This window comes from Triticum dicoccoides, chromosome 2A (assembly GCF_002162155.2).
Source record: "Triticum dicoccoides isolate Atlit2015 ecotype Zavitan chromosome 2A, WEW_v2.0, whole genome shotgun sequence".
NCBI lineage: Eukaryota > Viridiplantae > Streptophyta > Magnoliopsida > Poales > Poaceae > Triticum > Triticum dicoccoides.
The window spans coordinates 614,321,794-614,338,418 of record NC_041382.1 but is presented as its reverse complement, the minus strand read 5'-3'; the positions used below and the strand labels follow the sequence as shown (position 1 = coordinate 614,338,418).

Sequence of the window (16,625 nt, the reverse complement as noted above, 5' to 3'; positions counted from 1 at the left end):
CCCCCCTTCGGTGAAAAAGGAAGTGGGGGGCAAATTGGACAAGGCCCCCAAGTAGGATTCCTCCTACTTGGGGCGCCCCCCTTGGCTGCTCCCTCTCCCTCCTACATATATATATGAGGGGAGGGAGGCGCCTAGAACACACATCAACTTCTTTTAGTCGTGTGAGGCGCCTCCCTCCAAAGATTACACCCTCGGTCATATTCTCGTAGTGCTTAGGCGAAGCCCTGCACGGATAACATCACCATCACCGTCACCATGTCGTCGTGCTGACGGAACTAATCTACTTCCTTGACACTTTGCTGGATCAAGAGTTCGAGGGACGTCATCGAGCTGAACGTGTGTAGAACTCGGAGGTACCATACGTTCGGTGCTTGATCGGTCGGAACGAGAAAAAGTTTGACTACATCAACCGCGTTGTCAAACGCTTCTGCTTTCGGTCTACGAGGGTATATAGACACACTCTCCCCCTCTCGTTGCTATGCATCTCCTAGATATATCTTGCGTGAGCGTGCGATTTTTTTTGAAATTGCATGCTATGTTTCCCAACACCGGGGGGTCAGTATCACGTTGTGTCTTGCCAGACGATGATGGACACTATAATACCGAGTGGGCCCAATTTTCCTATGTGCCAGAAAGTTCTCGCTATAATCATTTTGTTACAAATAACGTTTTGCAACCCCAAAGTAACCGTCCGATATGAAGGTCCATGATATTCTCATGGTCTAAGGACTTGAGTATACAATAATACCGACAACAAGGTTATGACTGAATCTTGAAGTATATCATAAGGTGGGTCTATCCAACACCATTGTTCAGCCAACAGTGTGTTCCCAGTATTGCCGACATCCTTGTTACTTTAACAATGTCGTATCATCAGGAAAATAGGATCATCATGTAGTATATGAGCTAGTCTTAGAGGTGAGACAAGGGATCTACTTAGTGTTTAAATTTCCACACATGCAAGTGGGTTTTCATCTGACTCTCATATCCAGGACCATTGCAATTATAGTAAAAAAATATAAAATTAATTGTGAACATGGAAATAAATAATAACATCTTATTATTGCCTATAGGGCATATTTCCAACAGTTGCCTGAGAATGTAGTGTGGTAGGAAGATAAACTCTTCGCAGCATGGTTGGAAAGCACACATGACCACACAAATTGTGGTAAGAACAAGAATTTGAACAAAAATGGTTCCATCAATGTTTATGTGTTATTTTATTAATCCATAGACACACCAGATACATTACTAGATACTTAGCCAAACAACAACATGGTCTTAGAGATCCCCCATGGCTTTGACCAGCCAAACATTGTGAATCCCCCATGGTCTTAGAGATCTTGCCCGTATTGAAGCATTAATAATCATGCATCACGACTTTGGGAGAAGTTGTATGTGAAAACCACAAGGAAACTGTAGTCCAGGAGAAAGTACCATGGTTCCTCCCTTGATCACTTTCCAACTGTAGAAGGCGCACACAAGTTTAAAATTTAGAGAGTAAATATCTATGTAAAATAGTCTCGCAAGAAAGAAGAAGTATACATTCCCAAAAGAGCATAATATTCGTGTATTTTTGATAGAGTAATACACTACCATCATATTTCTATTGTTATACTATATTCTATTTCCTTTGTACTTAACACATTGTAAATGATCTATGCTAATTACCTCCATGGGGGTCATTAACCTTTAATATGAGACATTGATCCTAGAGGTTATTTTTGGAAAAAACAAATATGACTATTCAGAAGTAGTTGTGAGCTCCCCTGCAAAAAAAGTTGTGAGCTTATAAACTTGCATGCATACTAGTTTGCACTAAGGATTTTGCGGCGCTAGCAACTTTGACAATTGACTTTTATGAATGTGCATGTAAATGATCATAAATTTACATTGTCGAATGATGTTGCATGGAAAACTAATAATGTATTTGTATCTAATCAAATACATTTTTTGACTAATTAGTGTCTATGAATGAAATTCGACTACACGGATACATAGAAGTCATATGTCTTGGAGCAAGTTGTAATGATTTTAGTTGAGGTTTTAGTTCATAAATAGAAACTTTCCATATAATATATAATGGCAATGAAAAAATACATATTCTATTTATCCAGTTATTTGACCAGGCAAATAAAATATGCCTATTATGGAACTATATAAGAACATGTTTATACAAAATAAATTGTGCCAATGAAGTTACATGCACCCTCCTACTCATAATGTTAGCACACCTACCCCTTTTCCAGGCATTGCACCCTCCATTAAGGCAACCATTTTAGTTTTCTTCTTCTAGTCTGGCTTGAAGAACATCAAGGCCTCCATAATAGGATTATGGTGGAGTCAAGCACCCTAGGATGTAAGTGTAAGAGGAATGGACCTTACAATGTTGACCAGGCTAACCTGAGAAAGGTTGGGGAGGGTGATGGGATTGGTGGCTATTTGATTTTATGTTTTCATTTCATTTCTATTATTTTCTTTGATGTGTTTTCTCTCTCTATTTTTAAGTATGTCACACAAAACTCAAAATGTAACATTGGTTTTATGAAATGATCTTTCCTTTTTCTATACTAGAAATGTTTTATTGAAGTATACTAAAAATCTTTTTGTGGCACACTAGATCCACTTTGAGTAGATCTGATGGCTACAAATATATCTTCTCCCAAAGAAACATAGTAAGAACTGGTGGAGTTTAACACCTAGTACTCCCTCTGTCACAGTTTATAGGGCGCGCTGGAAAAGTCTCTCGGACCAAGGTGGTTAGTGATTGGTTGTACCACGTACTGAAAAATAGCATTGGTTATTAACTACGATGCCTAATTAGTGTGCTCAGAACTAGTAAACGAGCAGTCCTAGCACATGAAGTGGTGGAGTAAAAGGGCCGCATGCATGGGATGCAGCCTACGTGCCTCAAAACGGCCTAATTAACTCTGCATTAATTGCCAACATGCCTTAATCCTCTCCTATTCTGAAAATGAGTACATGATCATCTCTCTATTATTAAATAAGAGGTAATCAATACTTATTATTGTTGTTAGAGTAACCATTTATTAATATTTTTATTGCAAGAAAGAGCCATTCACCTGTATTTAGTAACTAAGCAATGTAGGAAGATAGCCATTTGTAGCTTGGCAAAGTCGGCACCAACACATAACCGTAGCCCGCCTCCAAAGGCCATGAACTCTTTTGAGGAGCCACCCACGGGTTCAGTTGTATCCTGTGTAGAAAGTTTTCACCAGGTTTCAGAGAGAGATGCTTCTTGCATAACAATTAATACTTCCTTTGTTTGAAATATTCTTAGCAATCCCCTTTTTAGTGCTTCGGCTAGAAAGTATTAGAGATAAAATAACTATAAGCCACATATTCTCCTACATTTTAATTCCTATTTTCCATACTATAATTCCCTCTTGAATTTTTTTTCCAACACTCATAATGCTTAATTATTTTTTGTAAAAATATAACTTTACTTAGTTTGAAGGGTATTGATCATGAGCTACTTTTCCTTTCTTGGAAAGGTTTTGACCTACTTTTCTTTTGTAATAATATAAATTTCCAACTAAGTGTTGTAGATGCACATTAACTAATAACTTAAAACCGGGCCAATATCTAGGATATGTTATGATAAAATATCATGAATTTTGGAGATAGTGTACATCATTCAACCGAAGTTTGTTGCTTTATGATAAAAAGCATATGCGTTGTTTTATTATAAGTGACATAGAACATCCGTTTGAAATAGGCAAATGTTACAAACCTTCCACCTCCAAGGATTGAATGCATTGGGATCCTTGTAAATAGTAGGATCGAGATGAATGCTAGAAGGATTTACCATGATCTTTGATCCTTTTGGGATAGTGTAACCTGCATGAATCACATGCGTACATACATTACATATTAAGACATCATTTAGTTAAATTGTTGCAGCCTATCTCCCCCCTTCGCGCGCTACCCTCCTTTTGATTACAAGGAGGATGCACCCATTGTACTATATGTGCATACATAAATGAATTAGCAAACTGCCAATGAGTCTCTCGTAAATATATGATTGGTTACTCTTAATATCTTACATGTCTCGTGCCCTTAGAAAATCTTCTCACCTTTTATATGAACTTCATCTGTTGCTTTTCTAAACATTACGGGAGCGATGTTAGCTAGCCTTAATGCTTCATGTATGACCTACAAATAACAATGAAGCAGATGAAATAATGCCACTTGCACAAGTGCTCATGTCATTAATTATACAATAAGAATAAACCAGCCTATACGTGTGTATAGTTGATGTCATGAAAAACAAAGGCCGAAGAGAGACAAACTATATACATGAGATGTAAATTTCATGGACTTGTATTCCTCCCATGTGATTTCAGAGTCAGGGTTGGCCCTTCTTTTCCTGATGTTGTTCTGCTCCTCCTGAAATTGATAAATCTACCTTAATTAGTCAATTGCATACACGAATTACATAATTACACACACAATATTTTCTTGGATTATGGAAAGGAAGGTCTTTGGGTGTTAACAGGTGTAGTTTTATCCATGTGCCTTTCACATGATCTAAGTGGTCTGTAACATACTGGGTATATGGTGGTAGTAACACACATATACAAGACCACTTAGACATGACTATATTTTTGGTGGCATATGAGACATAGGTGTAACTATGGCCAGGAGCAAGATGGGTATTTCTTATATGGATAATCATGTATATTTTGTTCAGTAATTATGTATCGGAGTGTTAACGCTAAATTAGTGCATTGTCTGTAATAGAATGCACAAATTAATGCGGGTATATGTCTAATAGTGTGGGTGAAAAATACTAGTGTGTACATCTCAAGGCAAATATTCTTTCCGGACTGATTATTCAAACACTTAATTGGCTATTACTAAAACACTCAATTAGCTACTTTCCTTTGTCCACACTTACTTTTAATTCTTGAAGGGCCTTGGGATCACTGGATAGAAACTTGAGTGTAGCAGTTATCCCAGATGACGTAGTTTCAAAGCCCGCGAACAACAATAAGAAGAGCAAATCCAATGCAATTTTCTCATTCATTAAAGTCTTCTTCTCCTTCAAATCATTGATCAAGATATCGATAAAGTCAACACTCTCCCAACATGTTGCCTTCTTCCTCTCGTTGAGCAATTCTTTCAAGATCTTCATGACATTCTTCCGGCCCTACGCAACGAGGGAACCATACGTATAAGGAAAAATGTTTTTTAATTGTGTAATAAAATATATTTTGAATTCCTGCATTGAAATCACGTGCATAAACACCACGGCGTCCCAATTAATAATGCTATATACATAATTTTCTTACTAGGGGGTGCAATATTTGTTTGAGGGAATAGTATTGGGTGCAATTCATCCTACATATTGTTGTATATTAGAATACAGTGGCGGCTCCAAAAGAATAGGCCAGAGTGGTCTTGTATGTATTAATTTATTTGTGCTATGATATGGAGAAATATGTGGGTGGTAGTTGTCCCTAGTTACCTGCATACATTTGTAGAATGCTGTGCCAGGAATGTAAAGTGGAAATGCTAGTAGTCCTTGAAGAAATGCATCAAATTGCTTCCACAGCTTCCCGTCCGAGCTTGAGGAGTCATAGCTGATTAACCGCTTTGCTGTGATGCTGAATATCATCTACGATAATGAAATTTTGGAGTTGCTTGAATCATCATGTATATGTATAAGCTTTGCTAATTAAACAACAATTTTGTGAAATAACTTGTAGTACATCCTAATTAATCAAGTTGTTCAGCTTATAACAGAACACCATCAATATAGGGAAAGGGATAGGAGGACATACACTAGAGGTTGCCTCTTTCACTTCGATACTAGGATGATCGAGCCAGGAGAGTAGGTTGGCCTGGGCTGTCTGTTGTATTTCGTGGAGCAGAACCATCCTGAGGTTTTCTGGGCCGAAGAGTCGAAGTACCAGAGTCCTGAGGTGCTTGTGGAAAGTCCCGAGCGTTGCGATGATGCAGTCAGCTCCCATGATTCTCATGAGCGACTCTGGATACCATATTTGGAACAACTTCTCCTCTTTTTGGAACACCAAGTTGTTCAAATCTTGATCTAGAGACACAATGAGGTCTTCACCGATCAAATTTGTCCTAAAAATTGGACCATACCTGAAATGGCAGCTCTCCAAGAATTTAGTTCGATTGTCATAAAATTTTTGGGTAGTTCATCCATATAAAACGATCAACATCCGAGTAAGACTGGCCTTATAGAATTGTGCCAAATCATCGGTGATTATTTCATTTTTATGGAAATAATAACTACTCACTGTATTTCTAAAACTTCTTTATCAACATATAATATTGTTTTCTCCCCACACATGGTAAGCTCATAATAATCGTGTCATTGTATAGTTGGTTACGTGATTCTCTGCTTTAGTTATCAAGTCATTAATCATCTGCGATCACCACCCTTAATATTATTGCTCTACAATGATTTGCAAGTCCGTCCAGAAAAAGGTGAAACATACTGTCTTCTTGCCATACCTCTTTTGCTCGATGGTGAATTGATGAGTCATGCATGAACCTACTCGTACAATTGTTGATCAACATTCGAAAAAAAATAGAAGAACAACTATAGATCAACCTATAGCACCTCCACTATATGCACATAATGAAGGGCTAGTAAATCCTTTTCATAAACACATCGGCTTCAACATTATAACTAGTAGCACGATACTCATATATACTACCTCCTTTTCGGTTTAATAAGCCCACACATATTGCTAGATGGACAATTTGACCAACATCACACAAGTTATATCTCTAAAAAGGTGTCGTCAGAAACTTTAAATGTTTTATTTTATAATGGTATATTTTTTGTGAAATATAATTTATATTGTATTGATTGAATTGTCAATCTAGGGATACGTGTGAGCCTTTGAAACCGGAAATAAGGGAGTAACTACTTGGTAACTTCTTATGCCAAGAAAGGAAATGTTGCCGGAACTTATCCCATTGGGATGCAACATTGTTGCGTTCCACAAAAAAAGGAATCAACAAAACATACCATGAATTAAATAAAATTTTGGACTAGGAAAATGTTTTGAAATATATAATTTGGTAATTAATGAGTATGTTGTCAGTAGTTTTTAGTTTCTGTGACGCCCGGGTAATCAAGCTACAGTAATCCCGCACTAACGATGCCACGTCACCTCGATTACTATTACTAATCTCGTGTTAGTTCGAAACCCATTCAAATTCAAATTCAAAATAAAGCAAACAATAAAAGTTTTCAAATGTTAAAACGAAAATGTTCTGAGTGATCCAAATAATGCATAGGTAATTATAATGTAGAAACCACACTTTAATAAAATGTTTAAATATTCAAATGATAATAAAGCAATAGTAAAAACTATTATTTAAATACCTTTAAATAATAAATAATTACAAAACTATTTTATTTAGTTACCCAAATTGATGTGGCAGTAGTAAATATAGTAATACTAATTTAGGAACCATTTGTGTATTTTAGAAAACTATAACCGTTTTAGAAATAAAAGAAAACGGAATAGAATAAGGAAAATAGACAAAGTAGGACTATTTGTTTTGGGCCCTAGTGCATTAGTGGATTAGGCCCAGCCCAACTTCCCCTCATCCCCTTTCTCTGTTCATCAGACAATCAGAGGACGTGGAGGCCATCCATGGCGCCCCGGCCAGGTGCCGGCCATCCCCCGGTCTCCTTGGAGTATAAGGGCGACACCCCGGACGCCCTGGACAACCCTAGCTCAATCCTCCCCTTCCCCACACTTGATCCCCTCGATCCCGAGCTTGTTCGTCACCGCGCCTTCATCGATCCCGCGGCCACCGACTCCCCATCGCTACCTTGCCATGTCCATGAGGTTCTCCGTCGTCTACTTCATCGTCTGCACCACCAGATTGAGGCTTGGGAGCATCATCGACGACGCACGTCTCTTCTTCTTCCGCCACGGCCGTCGGACGACGCCGTCGATCTCCACCACCGGCGCCTCCCCGACCTTCCCCGAGCTCGCCTACGTTCTCCCCGGTGAGCCCTCCTCCGGATCCCCCTTCCTCCGCCTCGATTCGGTCACCGTTTGCCTTCCCCGAGCACATCCTAGCCCGCGTCGCGTGTACGCGTACGCGTACTGGTGTAAGCGCGTGCGTGAGCTGCTGCTGCTTAACCACCGTCTCCTGCGGCGGCGTACTGCTGCTGAAGCGCGCCTGCCCTGGCCTCGCCTCTGCCTGCCGCTGCTCGCCGGCCATCGGCCGCGGCCATGTAGCGCGCCCCTGCTGCTCCTTGCGATGCGTTGCTGCTCATACCGCTACTCTGCTCTGCTTGCTACTGCTGTCGCTGCACTGCTGCTCCGTTTGCTGCTGCTCACGGCCGCTGCTACTGCTTTCCTTGTGCTGCTGCCGCTGTTGGCCATGGCCGCCGTGGCTTGTGCCTCGTGCGTGCTAGCCATGGCAAGCACAGCCAAGGCCCGGGTGTGCCGCTGCCAATGGCCGACCCAATTAGTAGGTCTAATTAGTTTAGGCTAATTTAGGTGTTAATTAGTCTAAGGCTATTAGAAGTGGACCCAGGCTAATTAATCTAATTAACTAGAATAGTTTAGTTGTTGTCTATGATGTGTGGCTCCCATCTCTAATTAAGCTAGATTAATTAATCTGTTAAACTAAGACAATGACAATTGGGCACCATTGTCACTATTCATCAGTGGACCAGTCAAACTTGACTGGGTCAACTGAGCCCTCCAGCCCCACATGTCATGCACACGCACACATTTCTGGGTACACTCCTCTGTACCCATAGCCATTTTTTTATTTGGATTAAATTTAATTCCAGGACTTTAGAAATGTTTAAAACTTCATAAATAAAATCATATAAAATAAACCATAAGTCGGATGAAAATACTTTGTACAGGAAAGTTGCTCAGAACGACGAGACGATTCCGGATACGCAGTCCGTTTGTCCGCCACACACCCCTAACCTATCGAACTCGTAACTTTCCCCCTCCGGCTCCTCTGCCCGAAAACGCGAAACACCGGGAATACTTCCCCGATGTTTCCCCCCTTAACCGATACCACCTCATACCACGTTAGGGCACACCTAGCACCGCTCATTGTCACGTCACGCATCGTCGTGTTTATGTTTGCATTGTATTCATTGTTTCTTCCCCCTCTTATCTCCGGTAGACTACGAGACCGACGCTGCTGCTGCCCAGTTCGACTACGGAGTTGACGACCCCTCCTTCTTGCCAGAGCAACCAGGCAAGCCCCCCCCCCTTTGATCACCAGATATCGCCTACTCTTCTCTATACTGCTTGCATTAGAGTAGTGTAGCATGTTACTGCTTTCCGTTAATCCTATTCTGATGCATAGCCTGTCATTGTGGCTACAGTCATTGATACCTTACCCGCAATCCTAATTGCTTAGTATAGGATGCTAGTTTATCATCATTGGCCCTACATTCTTGTCAGTCTGCCTTGCTATACTATCGGGCCGTGATCACTTGGGAGGTGATCACGGGTATATACTATACATACATACATACTATACAGATGGTGACTAAAGTCGGGTCAGCTCGTTGAGTACCCGCAAGTGATTCTGACGAGGGGGCTGAAAGGACAGGTGGCTCCATCCCGGTAGAGGTGGGCCTAGGTTCCCGACGGCCCTCAATTGTTACTTTGTGGCGGAGCGACAGGGCAGGTTGAGACCACCTAGGAGACAGGTGGGCCTGGCCCTGTTCGGCGTTCGCGGACACTTAACACGCTTAACGAGATCTTGGTATTTGATCTGAGTTGGCTACGAGCCTATACGCACTAACCATCTACGCGGGAGTAGTTATGGGTATCCCGACGTCGTGGTATCAGCCGAAGCCCTTCAGACGTCAGCGACGGAGCGGCGCGCGCCGGATTGGAACGTAAGCCTGCTCTTGTATTAAGGGGGCTAGTTCTGCTTTCGGCCGCGTATGCAACGTGCAGGTGTGCTATGGGCGATGGGCCCAGACCCCTGTGCGCTTAGGTTTAGACCGGCGTGCTGGCCTCTCTGTTGAGCCTAGGTGGGGCTGCGACGTGTTGATCTTCCGCGGCCGGGCATGACCCAGGAAAGTGTGTCCGGCCAAATGGGATCGAGCGTGTTGGGGAATGTGGTGCACCCCTGCAGGGAAGTTAATCTATTCGAATAGCCGTGATCTTCGGTAACAGGACGACTTGGAGTTGTACTTTGACCTTATGACAACTAGAACCGGATACTTAATAAAACACACCCTTCCAAGTGCCAGATACAACCGGTGGTCGCTCTCTCTCAGGGATACGAGGAGGGGATCGCCGGGTAGGATTATGCTACTGGAGATGTTACTTGGAGATGTTACTTGGAGATGCTACTTGGAGATGCTACTTGGAGGACTTCAATCTACACTCTTTTACTTGATGCAAGACGGAGGCTGCCAGAAGCGTAGTCTTCGACAGGATTAGCTATCCCCCTCTTATTCTGGCATTCTGCAGTTCAGTCCACTGATATGGCCTCCTTACACATATACCCATGCATATGTAGTGTAGTTCCTTGCTTGCGAGTACTTTGGATGAGTACTCACGGTTGCTTTCTCCCCCCTTTTTCCCCTTTTCCTTTCTTTCTGGTTGTCGCAACCAGATGCTGGAGCCCTGGAGCCAGACGCCACCGTCGACGACGACCCCTACTACACCGGAGGTGCCCCTACTACGTGCAGCCCGCTGACGACGACCTGGAGTAGTTTAGGAGGATCCCAGGCAGGAGGTCTGCGTCTCTTTCGATCTGTATCCCAGTTTGTGCTAGCCTTCTTAAGGCAAACTTGTTTAACTTATGTCTGTACTCAGATATTGATGCTTCCGCTGACTCGTCTATGATCGAGCACTTGTATTCGAGCCCTCGAGGCCCCTGGCTTGTATTATGATGCTTGTATGACTTATTTTATTTGTAGAGTTGTGTTGTGATATCTTCCCGTGAGTCCCTGATCTTGATCGTACACATTTGCGTGCATGATTAGTTTACGATTAAATCAGGGGCGTCACAGTTTCTTGCTATAAAAAATTGGAATGTGTGTAGATGCAATCTTTGGTAAGGACAAGTTTGGTTCGTAGCCACGTCTTGTCAAACTTTCAAATTTGACACAAAGTTGAGTACTACAAAAGATATCAAGGCATGTGGTTCTCGATTTTCTTTCCCCTCTCGCAAGGAGACTAGTAAAAAGCCTAGCCACTGGATTCCCCCCCCCTCCCCCTCTGCATGCTACTCCGACGGCCGGTAGTGGGGAGAGGAATCCTGGTGCCCTGGCTCCGGCTAGTAGATAGGCAGGATTTGAGTCCTCACAAAGTGACCTCGGACGGATGGCGGCGCTTTTTCTTTGAGTCAGCCTTCCGGGCTCCGATCCTCCTCAAGTTCGTTCATCAGGACGGATTAGATGGAGCTCCGGTGTAGATTCCTGTCAGCTCCTCGGGACAGTGAGGTTAGGGTTCACCGTGCGCATGCAACGGTGAGATTTGGTGTCAGGTTCTTTAGAATGATTCAATGATCGACGACTGCAAATCCAGAATGCGGGTCCTTAGGGACACATGCACAAAGACTTCCTCGCTGTCATCAACAAGGCCAGTCTGGCTCCGGTATGGGAGTGGCAAGAGCTCATTCTGGCGGCAACGGTGATCGTTCGATGGTCCATGGACCTCAATGTAATTTTTATTATGGTGAAGATGCTTGTATATCCGATGATTTTTTATAACAGATCAGAACCATTTCGCAAAAAGAAAAAACTTTGACACAAAGTTCGGAAGCACTATTAGGCTATTGTTTGTAACTACTACAACTGCCACTTGCCGCACTTCTTTAACTACTTGTGCCATTTGTCCTACATCCATTACCATCGGTAAAACTTTGCCCAACTTGCGGCCAGCAATTTATTCAACGTAATTTTCTTGACCTACCACTCAACCACAACTGGGCAAATAAGGCAAAATATGGCTGCGAACTAACCATGTGCGGCCTCAACATGGACCTCTCCGTGGATTCGATGATCTTTGCAAAATCACTCACCACATCTTTAGTTTAGATTTTCCGTATGGATAGAGTAAATTGTTTTAAGATTTGAGATCAAGTAGAGGTAGGATTAATTAGATATGACTTGGGTTGTTATTTGTTAGTTTATGGGAGCAAAGACAAGTCGTCAACATTGTATCAAGGGAGCGGGTATAGTTTTGGTGGTATGAATAACTAGAAAACAATGTGCGCGCAGCGAACAAAATATTGAGTAAGATGGCTTTTTCTTCAGATTATTGCAATGGTTAATAAAGGAATCGCCCTTTTGATGTTCGATGCCTATCTATTTCTTCCATTGCCTCACCGTTTGCTTATGAGAGCGGCATAAACATTTAGTTCTATACTCTACTTTATTTCTAGGTTCCTTGCTCGGTGCTACATCATACTTTGTACCACAACAGTTAAACGCACTCAAGCACCGACCACGTAGCTCCGTTTACCACGCGTTGCTGCTGCTGCTGCCCTTCCTTATGCATGTTATAGGACTCTAGAACATAGACCGGTCTAACCGTCACAAGTTTAACTTACTTTATGAGTTTAGAGGACAAAATATAGCCAAATCAAGTTTAGCACATATATCCATTGATTTCCGACGTTGGACTGCATTTCAAATTGTTTCAAAATACCAATAAGGATGAGAGCGTATGTCTTATTATGATCGCGTTGGTTATGTAGAAATGATTTGGTTTGTAATAGCGAAAATTCTACTTCTTTGCAGATTATTTTCCACTGTGCAAAGCCGCTTCGTATATGGTTTATGTTGCACCGGATAGAGTATCAACTGATGTTCAAGACAGTGTGTATGCCTATGGAGCGGGTGGTCAGAGAGTTTTTTACCCAACATGAAGTACAACATAATCTCTAGACGGTCCATCGCCTATTTTGACATAGGCATAGTGTCGGCCTATATGACTATTGTTGCGGATATATCGATTATTTTATTTTACTTTTGTCAGACTGTTGGTCTTTGACTGTGTGCATTTTACGTATGCAGAGGTCAGGTGTTGCTCGTCATACTTTGTATGATCTTGATCCTTGATGCTACATTTTGAGTTAACAGGAGTGCCCTTTATCAAAAAAGTTATGACAAATTGTTCCCTGTGAAATTCACGTGTCGTGTATAAGAAAAATCCATCAACCGCTTAAGAAAATCGAGAGGGTGCTTACATGATTTTGTTACGCGTAACAATAGAATATTCTTTAGCTGCGTAACAGTAGCAGGTAGACGATATGAGGGGTAGGCCATGCATGCATGCACGACTAAACTGAGTAATGAGAGTAATTACCTATCCAGGCGTCGCTTCAAGAAAGGGGTCAGCTCGAGCGATGGGCTCCGGGCGAAGAACTCGAGCGACTCCCCGAGGACGGGGAGACCCCGGGACCCCGGCGGCAGCATTGCCCCTGCTTTGCATGGTGGACTCGTGTTCCATCTAATGACAAAATGGATGAACCAGGCAGCTAAGAGGGCCGCCATGGCCACGAGAACAACCCAAGGCATGGCCAGATCCACAGGGATAGAGACCCACATTTGCATGTGTGTTCACTAGAGCTAGCTAGCTGGCTGGGTTTTGGCTTACCCTATCACCCCGCCCGGAATGTGATTTATATAGACAATTTGCAAAGTTGCAAGCCGTCAGAGGTACAGAGACCCATGGCCTGGGACAGTGACAGTGCAGCTACCCATGGAATCCACCATCCCGTTCGGATCCACACCCCGACCCCCTTCTTCACGCAAGAACGTGCAATGCATGGGACCGTTCTTTATGCTGTTTTAAGGAAAACTCAAGTTCTCTTCTTTCTTTGACGGCGATATATGGGGTCATAGATCCGCAATTAGTGTCTTGAAATTTCTTACTTTTCGCTGCAACAAGAACCTATTAAGAGAGGACTTCACAAATTCAGACCCCTATACATCCGCATCCGTGGACGTACCTGAACAGTGACCAGTTATCCCTTATTTTTTTAACATCCTAAACATTCATGTACTACTTTGTAAGATCTTCATGAATAATTAATAAAATGAATGCATGCATCTCCCAGATGCACAGGCTGGGGTCATCCTCCTTTTCTAAAAAAAAAAATACATAGCTAGCCTATCTACTCATCATCGGATATGTGATGGCGTGCTTGCCGGAGTCGCCGGCCTCATGGTCATCTGTGACGGGGCAAAACTTCAGCGCGTCCCCCTTGTTGGCAAACAACTCCTCACGTGCCATGTTCGCCTCGTGGATGTAGCAGAGGTTGGCCTCGACCTCAAACTCCGACTGGATGGACTCTAAGGATGCATGTTCCTCCTCTACCTCCTCTGCTTGGGCGATCTCGAACCCCGCCAAGGCATCCTCCATGGAGAGTTTAGCTTGCTCCAGCGTTGTATCTGCATCGTCCTTATGTTCGTCCCACGGCTTCCAACTCCTACATCTCCGCGTCCGGCGCCGCCTCCTACTTCGGCGCGTCCTCCTCCTCCTCCTCCGGAGAGTTCAAAGGCAAACAGGTTGCAATCTGAGTGTCGCGCCGTGCCTAGACGACCTCCATCTCCTCCCAACGCTATATATGGGGTCAAAATCTTGTAGTAGGTAACCTTTCGGCGGACCATGGCTACCAACAAACGGCGAGCTCAGAGCTAAAAACATGGCGTGAACGGGGTTACGTTGGCGGGGGAGGGGGTGGAAATGGGGGCTACTAGGGTTCAGGCTCACCGTCCTACTTAAATAGCAGGGTTTGGCCCCTCAGGCGGTGCACGGGTGAGCTCTCGTCGGACCGATGGGTTTATGCGTGTTTCTGTGTGGGTCCCGCTCGTTATCCAACATGCGGACACGTCTGGGCAGGCTCGGGGCTCCCCATATCCGCTTTAGATATGGGTTAGGTTTGAGGGGGGCAATTGGGTCACATTTTCTTCACCGGTCACTAACCGGGCTATCCACCCGGATGTATAGGTGCAATATGAGGGGTTCGGCCCTGGATGCTCTAACACCGATGTGACTCAACACTATGTCGATCCAGATTATTTCACATGTTTTCTGAACTTGGCCGCAAGGGGCAAATAAGTCGTTATCATCACTTATTATGTGCATGACTGGACATATTGTTTTGTCCATTTGTATATGTAGAAATAATGTTGTGCTTTATAACAAGAAAGTCCAATCTTTTACGCATGTGCTGCTCGTGTACCAGTTGGTTGGGGTCCTGCGTGCTGTTACTGAAAGGAGCCGATGAAACTTGATGTAAAGGAACTTGACGGAGCAACCAATGAGTTTGTGTTCGATTTGCACGGCTTGGCAGTGATACGCTTCAAAGTCTTTAGACTAGCCACAGTGGGAATAACTTCAGCAGTAACATCGAGTCTAACTCAGCAAATTTGCTTATGTGACAATGAGTTAATGAGGAAAGAGATAGTTGTAGTAATTTAACTAGTTACTGTAACATCACATGTCCCAATACAATATGAGTCTATAACCTAATAAATGAATCTTTGCATGTTACTACACTTAAGTTACTACCTACTATAAAGATAGTAATATAGTCTAGGGAAATATGTATGTTACTAGTGTATGTTACTCTTCATTGTGGCTAATCTTAGTGAGGATTATTGTTATGTGTTGCATATCACGCTTTTTCGAGTCAATTATGTCAGCGGTGTTTAAATTTATCAAGAAAGGTCACTTTAATATTAAAACTCACGGCATACATCAAACCGGTGCAACGACTTGGTATGTGCGTGCATATATGATGCAGATTGTGTTTGTATATGAACGGTGCTGACTAGGTGTGCCAATGTGGCATGGAACCCGCTGTTAGCAACTAGCATGTGTGTGGCCTTTTTTTTGTGGAAACCCCCTAAAATTACTTGTCCGTCCCAAAAAGCCTCTCAAGTATATTAATTTCTTGCAAATAAGACCCTAAAACGTCACTGTGACCTTTGAGCCCCACCCGTCAAGAAGGAGTGCAAAGAACGCAGAATAATTGCCGGCCGTGGTTCAAAACCACAACCTCATCTATCACGCAAGCTCACTCTGTGTATTTTAAAACCGAACCGAAAAACCATACCGAAAATAAACCGAACCGAACCGATTTTTTTGTTTTTATGGTTTCTGGTTTCGGTATGGTATGAACTTTTCATACCGATTTGAACTTTGGTTTTTATAGTATATACCGAAAAACCGAATGGTTAACCGAATAAACCGAAGTAAAAGATAAATTTATATTTCTTGAGATGAACAACCGTACAAGTTGTCATTTTTCTTGTACATGAGTCAAATTCACTACTAAGCACCTACATTTTTCTTGTAACATTGTCATTTTTCTCTTTTTAAAATGCTAAGCACGTCCATAACCATCAACAGATGAATCAATGCATGCATATATACTTATATATATAGTCATATACTATTTGTGTAAAATAGAATGTGTTTTGAGTCATAAATTTGCAAATTATTATTACGTCATTTTCAAATTCGCGTCAACTTTGGTTTTTATGGTATATACCGAAACCATACCGAAATAATTTGGTATATACCGAAACCGAACCGTATTTTAATTTCATACCATATTTACCGAAGTATTAATACCGTACATACCGAAAA

General features: G+C 42.5%; 1 protein-coding gene across 1 annotated transcript; it reads right to left on the bottom strand.

Annotated features, from left to right (window-relative positions):
* Window positions 1–1,099: 1,099 nt before the first annotated feature.
* Window positions 1,100–13,603, bottom strand: LOC119355732 (cytochrome P450 87A3-like). Its single transcript, XM_037622584.1, has 9 exons — window positions 13,332–13,603; window positions 5,808–6,132; window positions 5,492–5,641; window positions 4,922–5,173; window positions 4,321–4,410; window positions 4,098–4,176; window positions 3,755–3,861; window positions 3,084–3,217; window positions 1,100–1,465 (listed from the first exon to the last, which is right to left on the bottom strand). Exons 1-9 carry the CDS (start codon window positions 13,577–13,579, stop codon window positions 1,375–1,377), a joined length of 1,476 nt encoding a protein of 491 aa, XP_037478481.1. The 5' UTR covers window positions 13,580–13,603; the 3' UTR covers window positions 1,100–1,374.
* Between the last annotated feature and the right edge of the window lie 3,022 nt (window positions 13,604–16,625).